The sequence below is a fragment of the Anabrus simplex genome, chromosome 2, assembly GCF_040414725.1.
Source record: "Anabrus simplex isolate iqAnaSimp1 chromosome 2, ASM4041472v1, whole genome shotgun sequence".
Taxonomy (NCBI): Eukaryota; Metazoa; Arthropoda; class Insecta; order Orthoptera; family Tettigoniidae; genus Anabrus; species Anabrus simplex.
The window spans coordinates 172,714,605-172,731,897 of record NC_090266.1 but is presented as its reverse complement, the minus strand read 5'-3'; the positions used below and the strand labels follow the sequence as shown (position 1 = coordinate 172,731,897).

The window sequence follows — 17,293 nt, the reverse complement described above, 5'->3', positions numbered from 1 at the left end:
CTTCTACTATTGGTACTGGTGTGTCCTCTGTATCACTGTGTTCTGCAGTTACTTCTACAAAATCTTCTCTAGTTCTTCTTCATCCTCAATGCCGAGCACACTTTCATTATCACTATCTGCCTCCTCCAACCACATTCGCACGTTCTCCCTGTCACATTCCGACATTTTCGATTGTATATAATCACTCAATTGTCAAAAAAGACATGGAGAGAAAAAAATACACGTGAGAATTATGAAACACAAATTGTACGCGAGTGGTCGCGCGATCTACAATAGTAGAACACTACATTGTTGTTCAGCTTAAGCTGAGTACGTGACAGCTAGACGCGCGAAACTGCACTGGGGTACGTGGAAGGGTGTGGGGGAAAGGTACATTGATCCTCAAGGCCACAGGTTTTGCCAACCGCTCAGGGCTGGGAAAGATATTGACCTGTTCTACAACAGTAGAACGTGCGACCACTGCAGTTTTAAACAGGACTACATATAGGATTATCCAAAGTGAGTTGAAACAGGACTACATATAGGATGATCCAAAATAAGTTGAAGCAGGACTATATATAATGATAATAATTTCAATTTATAATTAAGTGGATAGTCTAGATGTATTGAAAATGTGGACCAATTAAAATAATTTCTTTTAAAGAACAATTTGAATGTTAAAAAGAATCTGAAAAAAATATTTCCAAACGGTCTTTGAACAGTTTGTTTTCTTTTGCTTTAAAAACAGATATAAATGTAACATTTTTATAAGCTATTAGTAGTACACACAGCCCATAACAATACTGCAGACATAAATGATAGTACCTTACACTCCAAATTGACAGCACCCTCTTCAGATAGAATGGCTCGGAGACATTCCAGAAACCTTGGCTTCTTGAAATGCTTTGGAATGCTTAATTTTAGGAAACAGGAAGTGACGCTATGCCCAAATTCGTTCGTTGCAACGCATTTCCACTCTGCCTGCAAGATACAAAATACTTCTTTTTAATTTCAAATGCTTAACTTTTTAACAAAATCATAATATAGAAATACCACTTTCACTGTTGAGGTAAAAATGTGGAAATCACAGAAGAAATATATTCTGCTCAAACCAAACATGTTTTAATGGTATCATAATTTGCCTTTGATTTATCAGGGTACAAACTGGAATGAAATGAAATCTGGGTAACCTAAGGGGAATCTTAGTAGGTTCAGGTGTCAACAGCCTATGAGTTGGATTATTGTACCTGCTAATTCCCAGAAGCCGAGGACATATTTAGAAGTGGGATCCAGGAAATCCATACCACCTCCAAAATTTTCTCTGCAGTTTAGAATGTTCAATTTATTAATGAATACTTCACATCATAAGCTAATCAACATCCACTAGAATTGGTATAACCATGAAATGACATATAATAAACAACATAGAATTTATCTAGCAATTAAAAATTTTGTTTGAACTTCAATTGCACCCTACAATATTCTGCATATGAGCTGGATAGCTTGTTATTAGGGTAGGTAGAAATGCAGGACAGTGAGGAATAGCAGCTGGTAGGAGTTAGAGAACATGCCATATTGATAAATTTAGTGGTAGTATTCATACAACATGATTCAAAACAAAACCAACATTTAATAGGCTATGTCATAAGGGAGTTGTCTCCTACAATACACTAAACATTGTCAGCGTTCTTTTGAATCACCGTGCACCTGTTAAAAAATGATTAGCAAATGTACAGTTAGCTATTTTCAAATGCTTTACAACAATTGCATAATTGTAAAATTGTTATTGTAAAACAATATATTTTCTTTTGTATCTGAAAGGGTGAGCGGAGATTACAGCCAATACTCCACTGCTTCAGACAGACTAGTTACTGGAAAACACCATAGCAGAAGGTTTTCTAAATGTATTTATTTAAATAAATATTTTTTAAACTTTTAATAGGAACAGGATGATGTGTTTTGTCATACCTAAATATTCTGCTAATGAAGAGAAGAGATTGACATAGAAGTATCAAAAATACTCAGAGAATCTGTACTCAGAAAATTAGATAGTGATGTACTGAGAACCAAAGAGGCTGTTTATGGCAAAATAGGAGAGCTTTGGAGAAGGTGCAGGGCACCCAAACTTGATAACAGGTGTGAAAACAATCTCACCTTTGTCTTAGTATTTCACATGCACAACATTTCAATATAACCTTCACTCTTTGTACAAAAATCAATTTGAAGCTAAACTGGGAGAAGATCAGTTCAGTTTTTGAAGGAATGTAGGAATACTTTAAGTAAATCTCACCTCAAGTTGACAATATAATTCTGAATGAAGAAGAAGAAGATGATCATGTTTATGAGATTTATAGGTCTGATAATGGTATTTTATAATATTAACTATACAGAGTGAGTCTGAAATACTTTTAATAAACGATAGAATGGATATTCCTGGAGAACATACAGAAGGAATTTTTCTACCATTACTGAGAGTTGTCCCGCTGGTGAGAAAAGCCACAGGTAATCAGATCCATTCTCTTAGAGCATGCTTAAAAATTGCAGAGATGAGATCTCTGAATGAATGTGAACATCAAATACTGTAGTATACATGTACAATAAATACGCTTCCTTTGTGATAGCACAATTTGTAACTCTACCGAGGGCTTATATATTGTGAAATTATTAAGAGGATCATGCTGTGGCAGCACGTGATGTGACTGGTTCTCTACATGCAGACTGTCTGGGAAGAATGCGTAAGAAGTTATAGCTGCTGTAAACAAACCAATATAACCATAAGTTTTGCTCTTTGTATTGAGGTATTCTGCCTGCGAGTCAAAACAAGCATCTACTGCATGCACCTGTTTTGTCTACATCAGTGTACGCGTCCCCAGTGGCTGCCTACTCCATTCCCACTACCAGTCATTTGCTTGCTGACATGACAACTAAGGTCCCGTGCACGGTCGCACTCATTGTCTGTTACTCAAGTTTCATAACACTTTTACAATAACATGTTTCTCCAAAACGAAATAATTCCCAGACAGGTCACTTGCACAGTCTGGCTTCTATTTCTTCAAAGATGACTGTACAGATCTTTACAGAGTATGGCTCCAAAACATGGAACTTATGAGCTTCAACAGCTCCCCTGTTCACCTGACTTAGTCATCTGCAACTTTTACCACATTCTAAATACAAAAGAACCTCTTAAGGAACGTCATTTTGCATCAACAAATGAAGCATAAGCAGCATCGCAGGAGGCATTGTAATGACTGTACTGATATTCATAAAAACATTTCAGATACACCTGTATGATATCTCTGAAGATATTCTAAGAAAGTTTATCTAAAACTTTATGTAAGGTATTGTGCAAAAATGTGTAGATTTGATGTATAGATCATTACTGTGAATACTTTACAACATCAGTTCATAACCACCTTAAGTTGATGAAACCTTCTGGAATCAATGATGGTTGATATTTTATGCAACCTTCTGTGATGCCTCCTGTGATGCTACTTATGCTTCATTTGTTGATGCAAAATGGCATCCCTTAAGATGTTCTTTTGTATTTAGAATGTGGTAAAAGTTGCAGAGGACTAAGTCAGGTGAACAGGGGAGCTTTTGAAGCTCATAAGTTCCATGTTTTGGAGCCATACTCTGAGATCTGTGGCACATATTAAAATGTTCAATTGAAATGTGATAGCAGGTGGTCATTGACACTTGAGTAGTATTAGTAGTGTCCACAGTGGTTTAACAATGATTGTCCCTAAAAACCTTAGTCTGATCTAGCACCACTACCAAAAAACTTAACAATGATTCTGAAAAAGACACTTGGCCGCACAATAATTTTATCCATCCATGCAGTCACAAATTAACTCATTATCGGTGATGGATTCATGGCTTATTTAAAACACAAAGGCCACTTAAACACTTTTGACCTCCGCAACATAGAGTAACCATATAGTGTTGTTAGCAGCTGAGCTGAGTGGCTCAGACAACAGAGTGTTGGCTTTCTGAGCCCAAACTGGCAGGTTAAATCTCTGCTCAGCCCACTATTATTTCAAGGAGCTTGTATCAACAGATTTAATGGCCTATGCTGTGGAACCAAATTCAGACATCACAGTAAACTGTAAAAGTAGTTAGAGGAAATGAAATTATTATTATTATTATTATTATTATTATTATTATTACTATTATTATTATTATTATTATTATTGAATATCAATGTTTCTTACTTTGCAGCATAAACTTGTCCGAGGTAAAAGGACGTGTCTACAGATGCTGTCATTTCTCTGCTCTGCTCATGAGTGAAAACATTCTGATTATGGAAGGGATGGATAGTAGGATGCATTTCAGACACTGTTACTTTATCTGCAAGCTTGTGGTTCACTGCCAGTCCTGCAGTTGAGGGGTAGCAGGGCTGGCTCTTACCTGGAGTACCTGAGTTCTTTTCCTGGCCAACTTGGTGTATTTTACCTAGGTCTGAGGGCTGGATCGAGTTCCACTCAGCCTACATAAGAACAATTGAGGGGCTATCTTTTGGCGAGATAGCAGCCCACATCTAGAAAGCCAAGAAAAATGGCCAAGAAGATTTGTTGTGCTGACAGTGTGTCATCTCATACCTGCAGGTGTTGGGGCTGAGCAACAGTCACTTGGTAGGCCAAGTCCCCAGACAGCTGGATCTTTTTTTTTTTTTAATATATGAATAGAACTGCAGTGACGAGAAGAATGTTGAAGTATATGTATAAGATACAGTTATTGAGAATGTAATGAGATAATGTGATAGCCTAATTCCCTCTTCTAATTGAATGCATATGATGTTATGGTGATGAAGAAGAAGAAGAAGAAGAAGAAGAAGAAGAAGAAGAAGAAGAAGAAGAAGAAGAAGATGATGATGATGATGATGATGATAGATTTAAGGTGCAGCCTCAGATGTATGTAAGGGATAGCAAATCAGCTGTGAATTGAAAATGAGAAAGAGAGAGAATGACTGGGGGAGTGGCAGGGAGGGGCTATAACCAGCTTTTACCAACAGTGATAAATGAATTTAAGTGGTTCGTTAACCTAAGAAAGTGACTTACCTGATCCACAATCTCCAGGAAACGGATATCTAGATGACAGTATCCTAGAGTTTCACGAGATGTGTGATATCGATCAGAATCAAATACGTGCTCGTCATCTCGGTACCACGTAACAGTCGGCTCTGGTGATATGCTCACTAAAACAAGATATTCAAAATATTAAATATTTTTTTACTTCTAACATGATTGAATTCTATATTGCAAAAATAGACCTGCTAATACTCATTATTTCCTTAGAATGTAATCATTTATCAATCTTATTATTGAGTTAGCCAGTTTCAAACTGCACAGTTTGACATTCCCTGTATATATAAGCCTTGTCTCTAAATAGAACCTACTTGAACAGCTATCTTCTGTTCATAACATCATATTATTATTATTATTATTAATTAATTAAAGGCAGCACTTGAACTCAGGGCTACATAGTAAAAGATTGTACATTTATATTTTTGGATATTTATAAAAACCTGTAACATTTTACATGAAGGTGAAACCCCATTTAGCAACAGGGATTATTTTTAAAGAAGCAATTTCGACAGTTAAGAAAGGAAAGTAAACTGTTATTTCATCAAACAGTTTACTAAAACTTGTGCTTTACTTTTAAATGTTTGGTTGAAGTTACTAGTGACATTATTAACACTTTGTGGTCCTTTGTCTACTGGGATTGGACATACACACTCTCCTTGTTGCAGTCCATTGATCAGTCTCGCAGGCCAATATATGTTCCTTAAGTTATTGATAATTTATTCTTGTAACGAGAATTTCCACTTAAGCTATCTGGTAAGTAAACTTCTTAAATACAGGTTTTAGCATGTTTCATGTTACATTTATGTATTTTGAGTGTTGTATCTTCATTTGTTTTCATAATTGATCTTTCCTAACTCTTGTTTGTAAACATGGTGTCTACTACAAACGATTGTGTCTTGAATGGCTCTGATATTGAAGATATTCTGCTGGGTGATGAAGAATATTTATCCTCTGATGAGAGTGAATTTGTTGACAAAGCTATCAGAGAAAAAGTGAGACAGGAGCAGAAGGATAAAGCAATACAACAGAGAATTCTGGCTGAAGGAAGATAAATCCACCAGGTAGTGACTTTACTTGAGATGAAGTCATTTTTAGGTATTACATTGAATATGGCATTGAATGACATAGCAGATAAGAAATATTTTTTCTAAAGACTGGTTTTCATATGTGCTATATTTTCAATGCTGTTTGTGCTATGAGTTGTTACCTTCAGGCATTTTGGATGCTAGATTTGCATCCACCATAGAACCAAGCTGGAAATGGTTCACTGAGCAGAGGCCAAAATGTTAGGAATCTTGTCACCTATTTACAGCATATATTTCTCAAGTATTTCAACCCTGGTCTCTGAATCACAGTAGATGAAAACATTGTAGGATTCACGGGATGTATAGCATTCCAAACATATGACCCTCAAAATCCAACCAAGTGGATATTTTTTATTTTCGTACTGGCTGATTCTGAAAGTGGGTACATTTGTGTGCTTGAACCTTATTTGGGTAATACTACATCAGTGTCAATTCCAAGATCTGGAATACGATTTACCTGTAGAATTGTTTTACATCTCTGTGATGAACTTCTACAAGCAGCAGGTGATAATGGGTTCTATTTATTTGCCGATGGTTTTATACTAGCCTTCAATTGGCTAATGAACTACTAGCAATGGAGATTACTAAGAACAGAAAGGGTCTTATAAAATAAGTAGGGCTGATGGCCTAGATGTTAGGCCCCTTTAAACAACAAGCATCATCCAAAATAAGTAAACAAACACAAAGTAGCTACTTTTAATAAAGACGAGAAGTCTGCAGTCCAGAAATACATGCATAACACCACCATGGCACAGTGTGACGCACTCCAGAAACTGTCCGCAGAGGGTGGAGGATCAGTAACTTCCTTCCCAACAACCATAGCACAGAGCGACCAACCCTGAGTCCAGTTAGTAGGAGGCCGTGGTTAATATGGTCAGGACTTCCATGTTCTTTGAAGAATTTCTATGCTCACTGTCAAAAGCAGACCTTCATATGCCCTGATGAAGGCCAATGTAATTTGGCGGAAAGCTTGGCTTTGTTTAGTCTGGTAAAATATAAGTGGTTTTAATCCAGTTATCATATTTATTTATATTAGAATATAATGGTTATTTTAAAAAGTAATACATGCCATCCTTTTAAAGAATGCAAGGTCTATATACGTACACATATACACTTGAACTCATAAATTAAAGGTAATGCTGAACTGTGTACAAAAAAACTTTGGTGGGAATATTGAGGCCATACAATTTGTGAGCTGGCCTGAGACACCGGATTAGTGCATACGAGTGTGCTTCACATTCTGTAGGAATGCCTGGGCATGAGAAAAAACTGCATCATAATGGGTTCCGTGTGATTTGACTAAAATGCAGAAATGGTTACGATACAATGCTGCTTGTCACTACTTGGAGCACTATGAGCCTGAAGGAGAGGCTTTCTTATGCCATATCATTATGCCGGATGAGACAAGCCACCGAACAAATGGTGTCATTATGGGTCACCACAAAGATCAAAAGTTCATCAGAACCACAGCAATGTGAAAGTTAATGTTATTCTCGTGTATGACTGTGATGGTGTTATCCTAATGCATTACATTCCTCCAGAGCAGACCGTCAAGGCGCAGTATTACTGTTCAGTTTTGGAACACAACCTGCAACCGGCTTTGAGAAAGAAGAGGCAACACTTTCTGCAGAACCCATCCATCATTTTGCACAACACTCGGCCACATACAGCGCAGGCTGTGGCTGATTTGTTCGGTCGATGGGTCTGAGAATTGCGTACCATCCACCATACTTTCTGTACTTAAGCCTTTTGACTTTGACTTCATTCCTAAGATGGAGGAACCATTTTGCGGCATTTGTTTTAGAACTGCTCCACAGATTCGTCATGCAGTAGACTGCTTCATTCGAATTGTACACAATGGTGGAGACCAGTGGCGGCAATTGATGGAGGGGGAGCAATCCCTCTCTCCCCCACCCCATACTTCATGGAGAAAACATAATATTTTTATTCCATTTTACCCACCTGAAACTATGAATTATTAACAAAACACAATTTGTCCTATCAGCTAATTTGTTCCTTTATTTCCTGTAATTATTAACAAAGCTAGGTAATTTTTCCTTTTTGTAAATGTTACCTCCCCCCACTCCTAATTTGCAATCGCCATTACTGCTGGTGACTACTTTGAAGGACAGTAATACTTGGTAACATGTATCTCTTTTGTAGCAGTTGTAGTTAAATAGTTGCCACTATTAAAGTCCCAAATTAGTACCTTTAATAGACAGCATACGAAAGATTACTGCCTGAGACTTGAACTTACCTCTGCATGACAATCTTAGCTGGGTTGAAACCTAGCCATGAGTAGGAAATTCACAGTCTATATGGTACCTGTTCGTGCCTTAATGTATGCTTCCTGTTAAACCGTAAGTGTTCCTGGCAGCTGCGATCATTTCATGCATTCATTACATTTTCTGTCACTAAATTACAATTGGCTAGGTGGATTCAGTCTGTAATGTCAAGCTTAAACCCAATTATATTATTGGATTTCAGTAATCCCGCATAGGAAATGGGACTGATGCTTTTAGGTAGTCTACAAACAATGGGCTGCACGTAACTACATTTTGAAGGGACTGGTGGACAACCCTGTATAAAACATTATTGGATCTAAAGAAGAACCAGTGAAAAATATCAGTGTATTTAATACAGTACCCTGTACAGTAAAGCGGAACTCCTCATTGATCTTTCCCTCACAACTCTTCAGACCCTGGATGAATTTTGGTGGCTGATTTGTCGAAAATAGCTGCAGTCTTTCTTCTTCATTTAGTTGGTTCTGAATATCCTCCACTGTAAGTTCAGCAGAACTAGTTGCTTCACCCATGCAGTTCTTGGCAATGCAAGAATAGGAACCTAAAGAAAAGAATTAAATTACTATATTAAAATCAGCCAATAAAAATATGTTAGGAATTAAACATGATGGAAAACTAGTTGATTATTATTGTGTAATAAATAATGACATGCAATATTCATTGCAAAAAAAAATTTCAGAATTAGAACATTTGTGAAAATTTTACCAATCAATTTCACCTAGTCAATACACGTACCGTACATTTATTTACAATTTTTAAAGTGCAAAACCATATTATGACATGTTTCAGCCTCTTTGGGCCATCTTCAGGTATTTTAGATAATATAAAGGGACAAAACTTACATATTATCTAAACAATCAGAATATTACATCATAATTCTTACATTCTTAAGTGATAAAATTCAATGTGTTCAACCGTTCTTCTTAAGAAAACCATTGTGAGTAAAATTAGTCAAAATGTTCTGAAACTGAATAAATAAAATTGGACTCATGATCCTTAGAAGGTTAAAAATGTGTAAAAACTTGTAGAAATGTAATAAAAAGTTCACCCTACTTGGAGTTACATATACTTTATTTTAATTTTAATGCATTATTCAATTACATTATTATGATTTTATATTTCTCGCTCATTTACAAGAAATGGGTCCCACACAGTTTAGACTCATTCAGAGCTTCCTGCATGAGCACTCCATTCAATGATTGCTTGGAAAGACCAAACTTGAAAAGGCATTCAACTTCACTTAACAAATGAGTCTACTGACATGTCCATCCCCTTGTGTATAATGGAAAGGGTGATGGACATAAAGCTGAAAATTACAGGCCATTCAGTTTGACATGCACTACATATAAGATTTGGGAAAGCACTCTTTGTGATTATATTAGACATGTTTGTGAAATTAATAACTGGTTTCATAGAAGGCAGTTCGGGAATAGAAAAGGTTATTCCAGTGAAGCTCAACTTGTAGGATTCCAGCAAGATATAGCAGATATCTTGGATTCTGCAGGTGAAATGGATAGTATCATGACTGACCTGTCTAAGGCATTTTATAGGGTGGATCATGGGAAACTGCTGGCAAAAATGAGTTCAAATGACTAGACAAAAGAGTGACTAAATGGGTGGCTATATTTCTAGAAAACAGAACCCAGGGAATTAGTGTAGGCAAAGCTTTATCTGACTCTGTAATAATTAAGAGGGGAATTCCTCAAGGCAGTATTATTGGACCTTATGCCTTTGCTGACAGGACGTAGTGTTTACAGTGCACTGTCTTCTGGTATGGGCTAGAGCAATACTGTTACTTTCAATGATCTGTCTCAGTCTTATCCTTGGCTTTGACAAAATGAAAGTGACTGAGGTATGAGTGATGCTAGTAATGCCATTCCTTATGCAGCCAGTCCCTGCTATGAATGGTGTGAAACTGTTGCTCATAGGGTCAGTTGGTGCATGCATTTTAGTGGGCTTGTCAGACTGATATGTAATAGCAACTTCTGGCATGGTGAGGAAAGCAACGGGAAACTACCTTACTCCTCATTTCCCTAGTACGCTTCTTCAGTGATGCCTAGGCCATCTATGACAGCTGATGGCAGAGCTGTTGAGGATCCAACCAGCCTTTGGGCTGAGGACTAAACATACTGTGTTTTCTTATATATATAAATGATGTGAGTAAAGAAGTAGCATCAGAGATAAAGTTTTATACGGATAATGTTATTCTGTGTAGAGTAATAAATAAGTTACAAAATTGTGAGAAACTGCAAAATGACCTCAATAATGTTGTGAGATGGACAGTACACAATGATATGATGATAAACTGGGTTAAAAGTCAGATTGTGAGTTTCACAAATAGGAAAAATCCTCTCAGTTTTAATAAGTGCATTGATGGGGTGAAAGTTCCTCTACGGGATCATTGTAAGTACCTTGGTGTTAATATAAGGATAGATCTTCATTGGGTAAATAACATAAATGGGATTGTATATAAAGAGTACAGTTCTCTGCCAATGGTTATGAGGGTATATAAGAGCTGCAGAAAGGATGTAAAGGAGAGGGCATATAAGTCTCTGGTAAGACCCAAACTAGAATATGGTTCCAGAGTATGGGACCCTCACCAGGATTACTTGATTCAAGAAGTGGGTAAAATCCAAAGAAAAGCAGCTTGATTTTTTCTTGGTGATTTGCGACGAAAGAGTAGCATTACAAAAATGTTGCAAAGTCTGGGGTGGGAAGACTAGGGAGAAAGACGAGCTGCCAGTGTAGAGATGGCGTGGAATGACATTAGTAGACAAATAAGTGTGAGTGTTGTCTTCAAAAGTAGGAAAGATCACAATATGAAGATAAAGTTGGAATTCAATAGGACAAATTGGGGCAAATATCCGTTTATAGGAAGGGGAGTTACGGATTAGAATAACTTACCAAGTGAGATGTTCAATAAATTTCCAATTTCTTTGCAAAGAAAATGGAATCCGCCACCTTGGTGACTGCCCTAAATGCAGATCAGTAGTGATTGTTGTCATATGCTGTCAGATCACAATGAATAGAAATGAGTCTGGACAGGCCAAGCAGCTCAGAAACTTGGAAGTTCAAGTGACTCACTCATTGGTACACTGTTGCCAAATGCATTGATTCTCGGAACATCTTTTTTACACAGCCACCACATATAACACTCATAATGCACAAGTTATTAAGAAAAAACATGGCAATAACTTGCATTTTGATCACCCAATGTGTGACTGAACAATTGAGTGTCTGGTGTACAAAGCCTGTTATCAATTTTCAAGTTTAGGTTGACCCTCACTGTTAAAATATTGACCATTTCAATTGAGCAGCAATAAGTGATTTGAATCTGTCTGGACTCATTCACTTAGGAGTCTGTTCATTCTAACAGCAGGCTCATTCTCTAAAGAAATGAGCTGGGTAGCTGAAGTGGAGTTGGAATGAGCTCAGACTCGCTCTATGCGTGGCTCTAGCGAATTTATCTCTCCACATAGGGTTGGCATCAGGAAAGGCATCTGGTGATAAAACTGGGATTAATCCACATATAGTGCTGACTGCAAGTATTTGGGAATAGGCAAGAGAGAAGAAGACTGCAGAGAGCAATGAACTATATACATTTGTGAGAAGGACTGCAAACAAAAATCTGACAATATGAGGGGAGTTGGGGCTCATAGATTGATCTTATGTGTCTATGTCTGCCATCATTGATGTAATTACTGAAACTTTACAAACAGAAATGTTCAGCATTGACCAGCTGAGCATAAGATTTTTGAAGTTTAAATGTGATATTTTTAACAGGGGTCACATCATCTAATTTCTTTGGCAACATTTTTGTTTCCAGTAGACTAAAAGGTAGAAAGACTCCATGGCAATAAGACCTAGGACACAAAGAGTACTGAGGCTAGTGGTAGTCATCATGAAACTATTTCTTGCCTCTTTATCTTTGGTTTGGCAGTTAAAGTTTCTGTCTAATTCTGCTACACACTTAAAACAGGTTAGAGGTTCTGTAATAGGACATATTTCACCATGAGAGGGCAACTGTGAAGCTATTTGACCACAGAGGTGATAACCCAGGTGAAGTAACATTAACATCTCTACTTCAAGGGGCTTAATTTATAATCCCGAGTTGTTAGGCTTTGAGTATGAATAAAACATACCCTGTTTTAGCTCTAATACATACACTTACTAACTGTGCTTAATGCATCTGGGAGGAAAACTTCTTCCTCGAAAGCTCTAAGATCTCTAATACACATTAGCTAGCACCACCAAAGGTGATGTGGTTATAGGGAATCCATAAAAACCAATAAGAGTGGTACTAGACAAGATAAGGAGTAAGGTAGTTTGCCATTGCTTTCCTCACTGGGCCATAAAGTGCTATTGCAGCACGACCAGCTCTATGAGTGGCTCCTTTCATAGCATCCAGATGCACAAGTCATGCTTCAAATGCCATTACCCAATGTCATCCATACCTCAGCAGCTTCCATACTGTCACAGCCATAAATGAGACTGAGACTTAGGTGGAAGCTACATTTCGCCAAGAGACAGATGCAAATATACCATAACCATCAAGAAATGGCAGCAACGACATGCAGATTGGTAGAACTATGAAAAGCAATCAACATATGTTTTGTTTTCTTTCTAATGACACAATGTTAAGAGTAAAAAGTGTGATGTTTGTTGAGTTTAATGGGCACTGATGGGTTTCATTTACTGTAAAATTAAACACGCTCGTTGGAATCTTTTTGATGCCACAGAAGCCAGATCTGAGGACAAAAAGAAAAATGATAACCTTCCAAATGACAGATTACAATATGGGTTGCTTAACTGAAGTACATCCCAGCACCTTTCATTTCCTGGGCAACATCTAAAATGTGGAAATAGGGAGGATCTTTTGCAATGAATTATTAATCTTATTTAGTCCAATTGTACATGTATCATCTACTGGGAATAAGATTTGCAGTGATGACATTCGGCGAAGAACGGTGTTATGCACAAAGACTTCTGCACTATGCACATCTCATATTATAGCTGTATCACTGGACAAGTTACAAATTGGCACACAGTCTTTAAAAAAATCTTACAGACTTTTCAAATGCAGGTAAAAAGCAAAACAATGAAAAGTCATCTCCTTACAGACCATGAAGGTCCTGGGAGGGGTGGAAGGTAAAGGCTTCCACCATCCATAACATTGGCACTTAGTGGGGTAGAGTGGTAAGCTCTATGCCCCTCCACCTTTGACCCCAGGAATTAACCTGGTACTCATTTCTGGTGTAGGATGAGTGAAATTCAGGGCCATGTGAGCCTCTGGAAGTGGAAATCTCATTTCAAACTTTTTGACTTCCTGATGGGGAACTGATCCCGCATCCTTCTGGGTGAACTGAGCATGCCTTGACTGCCTTGGCTACACAGCCCCTTTCAAACTCAGGTGGTGTTTCTTAGTTCTTATTCATAATTGCTTTTGTACCATGCACATTACATAAGATTTCAGAAGCAATGGGATGAGAACTGGTTATGAATCTGTAACTGAAGCCTAATATATTATTATTGTAAAGATGTCCGCCTCCGTAGCGTAACGGTTAGTGTTATTAGCTACCGTTCTTGGAGGCCCAAGTTTGATTCCCGGTACTGCCACAAATGAAAAAATGGCATGAGGGCTGGTATGTGGTTGAAATGGTACGTGCAGCTCACCTTCAGTGGGGGTGTACCTGAAAAAAGATGCACCACCTCAGGATGAGGATACGAGTTTACCTTTTTTTTATTGTAAAGTTGTAAATTTATGTTATACAGTAATTACAGTGAACAATTATATTATAGAAATACCTTACAGATTTCTCCAGGACCAGAAGAACATACCAAGAGGTTGAACCTCACCTGTCGCTATGCAGGAATAGATTCTGAACTTGTGAAATCCTCTATCAAATCCTCAAACTTTACAATACCAATAATTTACTTTTATTTTCAAGCCAACATTGTTATTTACCAAGACACATTTTGTCCACTCTTGTGGTCATCTGCAGATACACGATACATGATATCATTGACTGAAGATGTCCGCAAGATTGGATGAAACTTGTCACGATAAATAACAATGTTGTCTTGAAAATAACGACAGATTATTGGTATCGTAAAGGTGGAGTTTTTGATAGAAGATTTCCCAAGTTCATACTCTCAACAATACGAGATTTAAGATGAAATTTATTTCATCGAACAGACTCTGTTTCGATATATACCTTTGTTTCCGCAGATGGTTTCAATGTTTTCAAATACTGATCATTCCATGAATCTAGTAATAAAATGCATTTGTTGTTAGATACCAGCAGTAAAACTTTGTGGAACCATGAAGTTGTATGTTAACTTCCCTGATTTTGAAGCTAACACCAGGACATAGTCAGGCATTTGTACTGTTGCCCTTTCAATCCAAAATTTTTCTTCGGCAACATAAGCACCATAAGAAGCTGATACATTAATAAAAACCACCTTTCCAATACATAGCAATCCTTTATATTATGCCCTTCAAATCTGGTAAATAATTTATTGAAAGGAATTTTTTTTAATATCACAGTGGGCTAGTGCATTATTTCGTCAGCCAGGGTGAAAGTTTTAACATTTCAATATCTACGTGAGGAGAGCTGCCTAGAACAGGTTTTCTCGACCAGATCAGCGAGCGAGGGTGCGCTGGGATTTTTTTGTCATGTCTTCTACAGCCAACTGAGTGCCGCGTGACGACAGCGGAATTACCAAGGTCGATCGATCAATACTGTCAAGGCTGCCGCACGTCTAACTGTTCTCCAATGAAATTGTAACACCCGCTGGATCGCAAGATTTCGACCAATCACGAGTGATACAAAGACACACCTTTGTCTCAAGATAATTAAATAGTGGTACTTTCTGTGGGATTTCACACTCTTCTTCTTATGCTGGTCCTGACTGCTACAATCTGACATTTGTTCTGCTTCTGAGGAAATTTACTCCATAGAACTTTGAAAATTCAGCAGTTCAGGTTAATTTCAACTCTACGAAATATAGAAGATTTTTAAAAGTTAGGTATTCATATCTGACCTAACTCATCGTGTGTGTGTGTCCTGAACAATATTTAAGACTGATTTATTAGTTTCAGCTCATTTCACGAGAAAGACGGAAGAGGAAGACTGCCAGCGGTTTGTGAAATTTTCAAGATGCAAGCACACCTGTATGAAGGAGTCCACTGCTATTGCATGCTTGTCCTCACTCCTGCCATGATTTACTAAACATGTGAGGCGTCTTCAGCCATGGAGAGGGACGGAGTTCGATGGTAGGGTGACCCGACCTATTTCCTTGGTCATCCGCTGAAACCCAGATTCAACATCCACATGAGTACCATGTTTAATTTTATTTCTGTACATCTTTGTAAAATTAATGTAGATGTAGTCCTTATTTATTCATTGCAGTAATTTCTCATTACTTCTTTCTTTGGTGGAAGGTAGTTTGTGATTGAGCATGAATGTGTACTTGGGCTCTATTAGTTAGTCAGATTGGTGTGAATGTCATCGAGACTTGTCTTGACTATCCTGATTCAGCATAGGAGTGTGATAAAATTAATTGACTCCTCCGATAATAATAATAATTTGATTTATTAATTAATTTAAAATTAATTTGGAGTCATACGGTACAGAATATCGATACATTTCACTACATTAGGATTTTCCTTGACGATTTTGCGATCTTTTATGGAACTTAAAATATGTTAGAGTCATCTATAAAATTTATTGTATTTCAGCCTACGTGAATATGACCACGTGCGGGTAATGATAATAATAATGATAATAATAATTGAATATCATTACGGTTTAAAATGTGGGATAAGGTCATGAGTGTAATTATTGTTTGAACTCGTATGGCATTAATGTGTGCTCAGATTGAGTAAATGTGGGCCTGGAATACGGCTGTGTCTTGACAGATCACTTGTTGCATTTACTGTGTTATTGTTATAATTTTGGACTTGGAAATGGATTAGAGATTTTGTGATTATTTTTGTGAGTCCATTAATTTAGTCAATTAGGAAGAGAATATGTCGTTGGACATAGATTCTTCAAGTAGAGCATGTATTAAACGAGAGCCATAACATATTAGGAGAGTAAAAATAGGGGCGCAAATCATTGACCGCAGACGCGTTTATTTATTTGACCTGCGTATTAGGCATTTTTGAAAAATAATTTTATTGATGATTTTTATCTCTAACATTCCCTGGAACATCGTTGTGAATTCAGTTTCATTGTTGAAGTGATAATCCTGATACCATCACCTCTCAATCTATCGCAAGGGTGTTCATTAGCTGATACTGTCATCTGAAATTTTTTCCCTGAATTTGACTAAAAATTAAAAATAAAAATCAAGGGCTAGAATTTGCTAAAATATTTCTTAATGTTACCGTGTACCCGAGAGTGAGTGTGGAATGAATGATTTATTGATATTTTGTGATTGTGATATTTTTCGTGGTGATTATTTGTCATGATCTCTTGTTCGCTGTACGCGTATTTTGTCTAATTTTGTGTCATTTTGGGATGAGCATATTTTTCTCGTTTATGAACCTTTAGTGAATTTTATGGGGAATTTAGATAGATTAGGGTCTTATGCTTTAAAGAAAAATGAATAAGCAAGGACCATGTCCATGGATCGAATTCACCGACTAAGAATTGTTAACCTTACATGTTGTAAAGTTTAGAGTAAACGAAGAGAACGTTATGAATGGCGCTGTGTCAATTTATGGAAATTACTGAGGAAAAACTTTAAGAATAATTGTAGAAATGTTTCATTTTATTAATTTATAATTTAAGAAGGTTGATTAGAAAATGATTTCACCAATTAAAAATTTTATTTG

The 17,293-nt window shown here is 37.1% G+C and overlaps 1 protein-coding gene across 1 annotated transcript in view; it reads right to left on the bottom strand.

Annotated features, from left to right (window-relative positions):
* LOC136863475 (titin) overlaps positions 1-17,293 on the bottom strand; it is a 352,605-nt gene that overhangs the window by 35,168 nt on the left and 300,144 nt on the right. The window contains exons 9-11 of the mRNA XM_067139877.2: positions 8,795-8,992; positions 5,037-5,173; positions 805-960 (exon numbers count right to left, since the gene is read on the bottom strand). Of these exons, the coding sequence (XP_066995978.2) occupies positions 805-960; positions 5,037-5,173; positions 8,795-8,992 (491 nt within the window). The remainder of the gene's footprint in view (positions 1-804; positions 961-5,036; positions 5,174-8,794; positions 8,993-17,293) is intronic.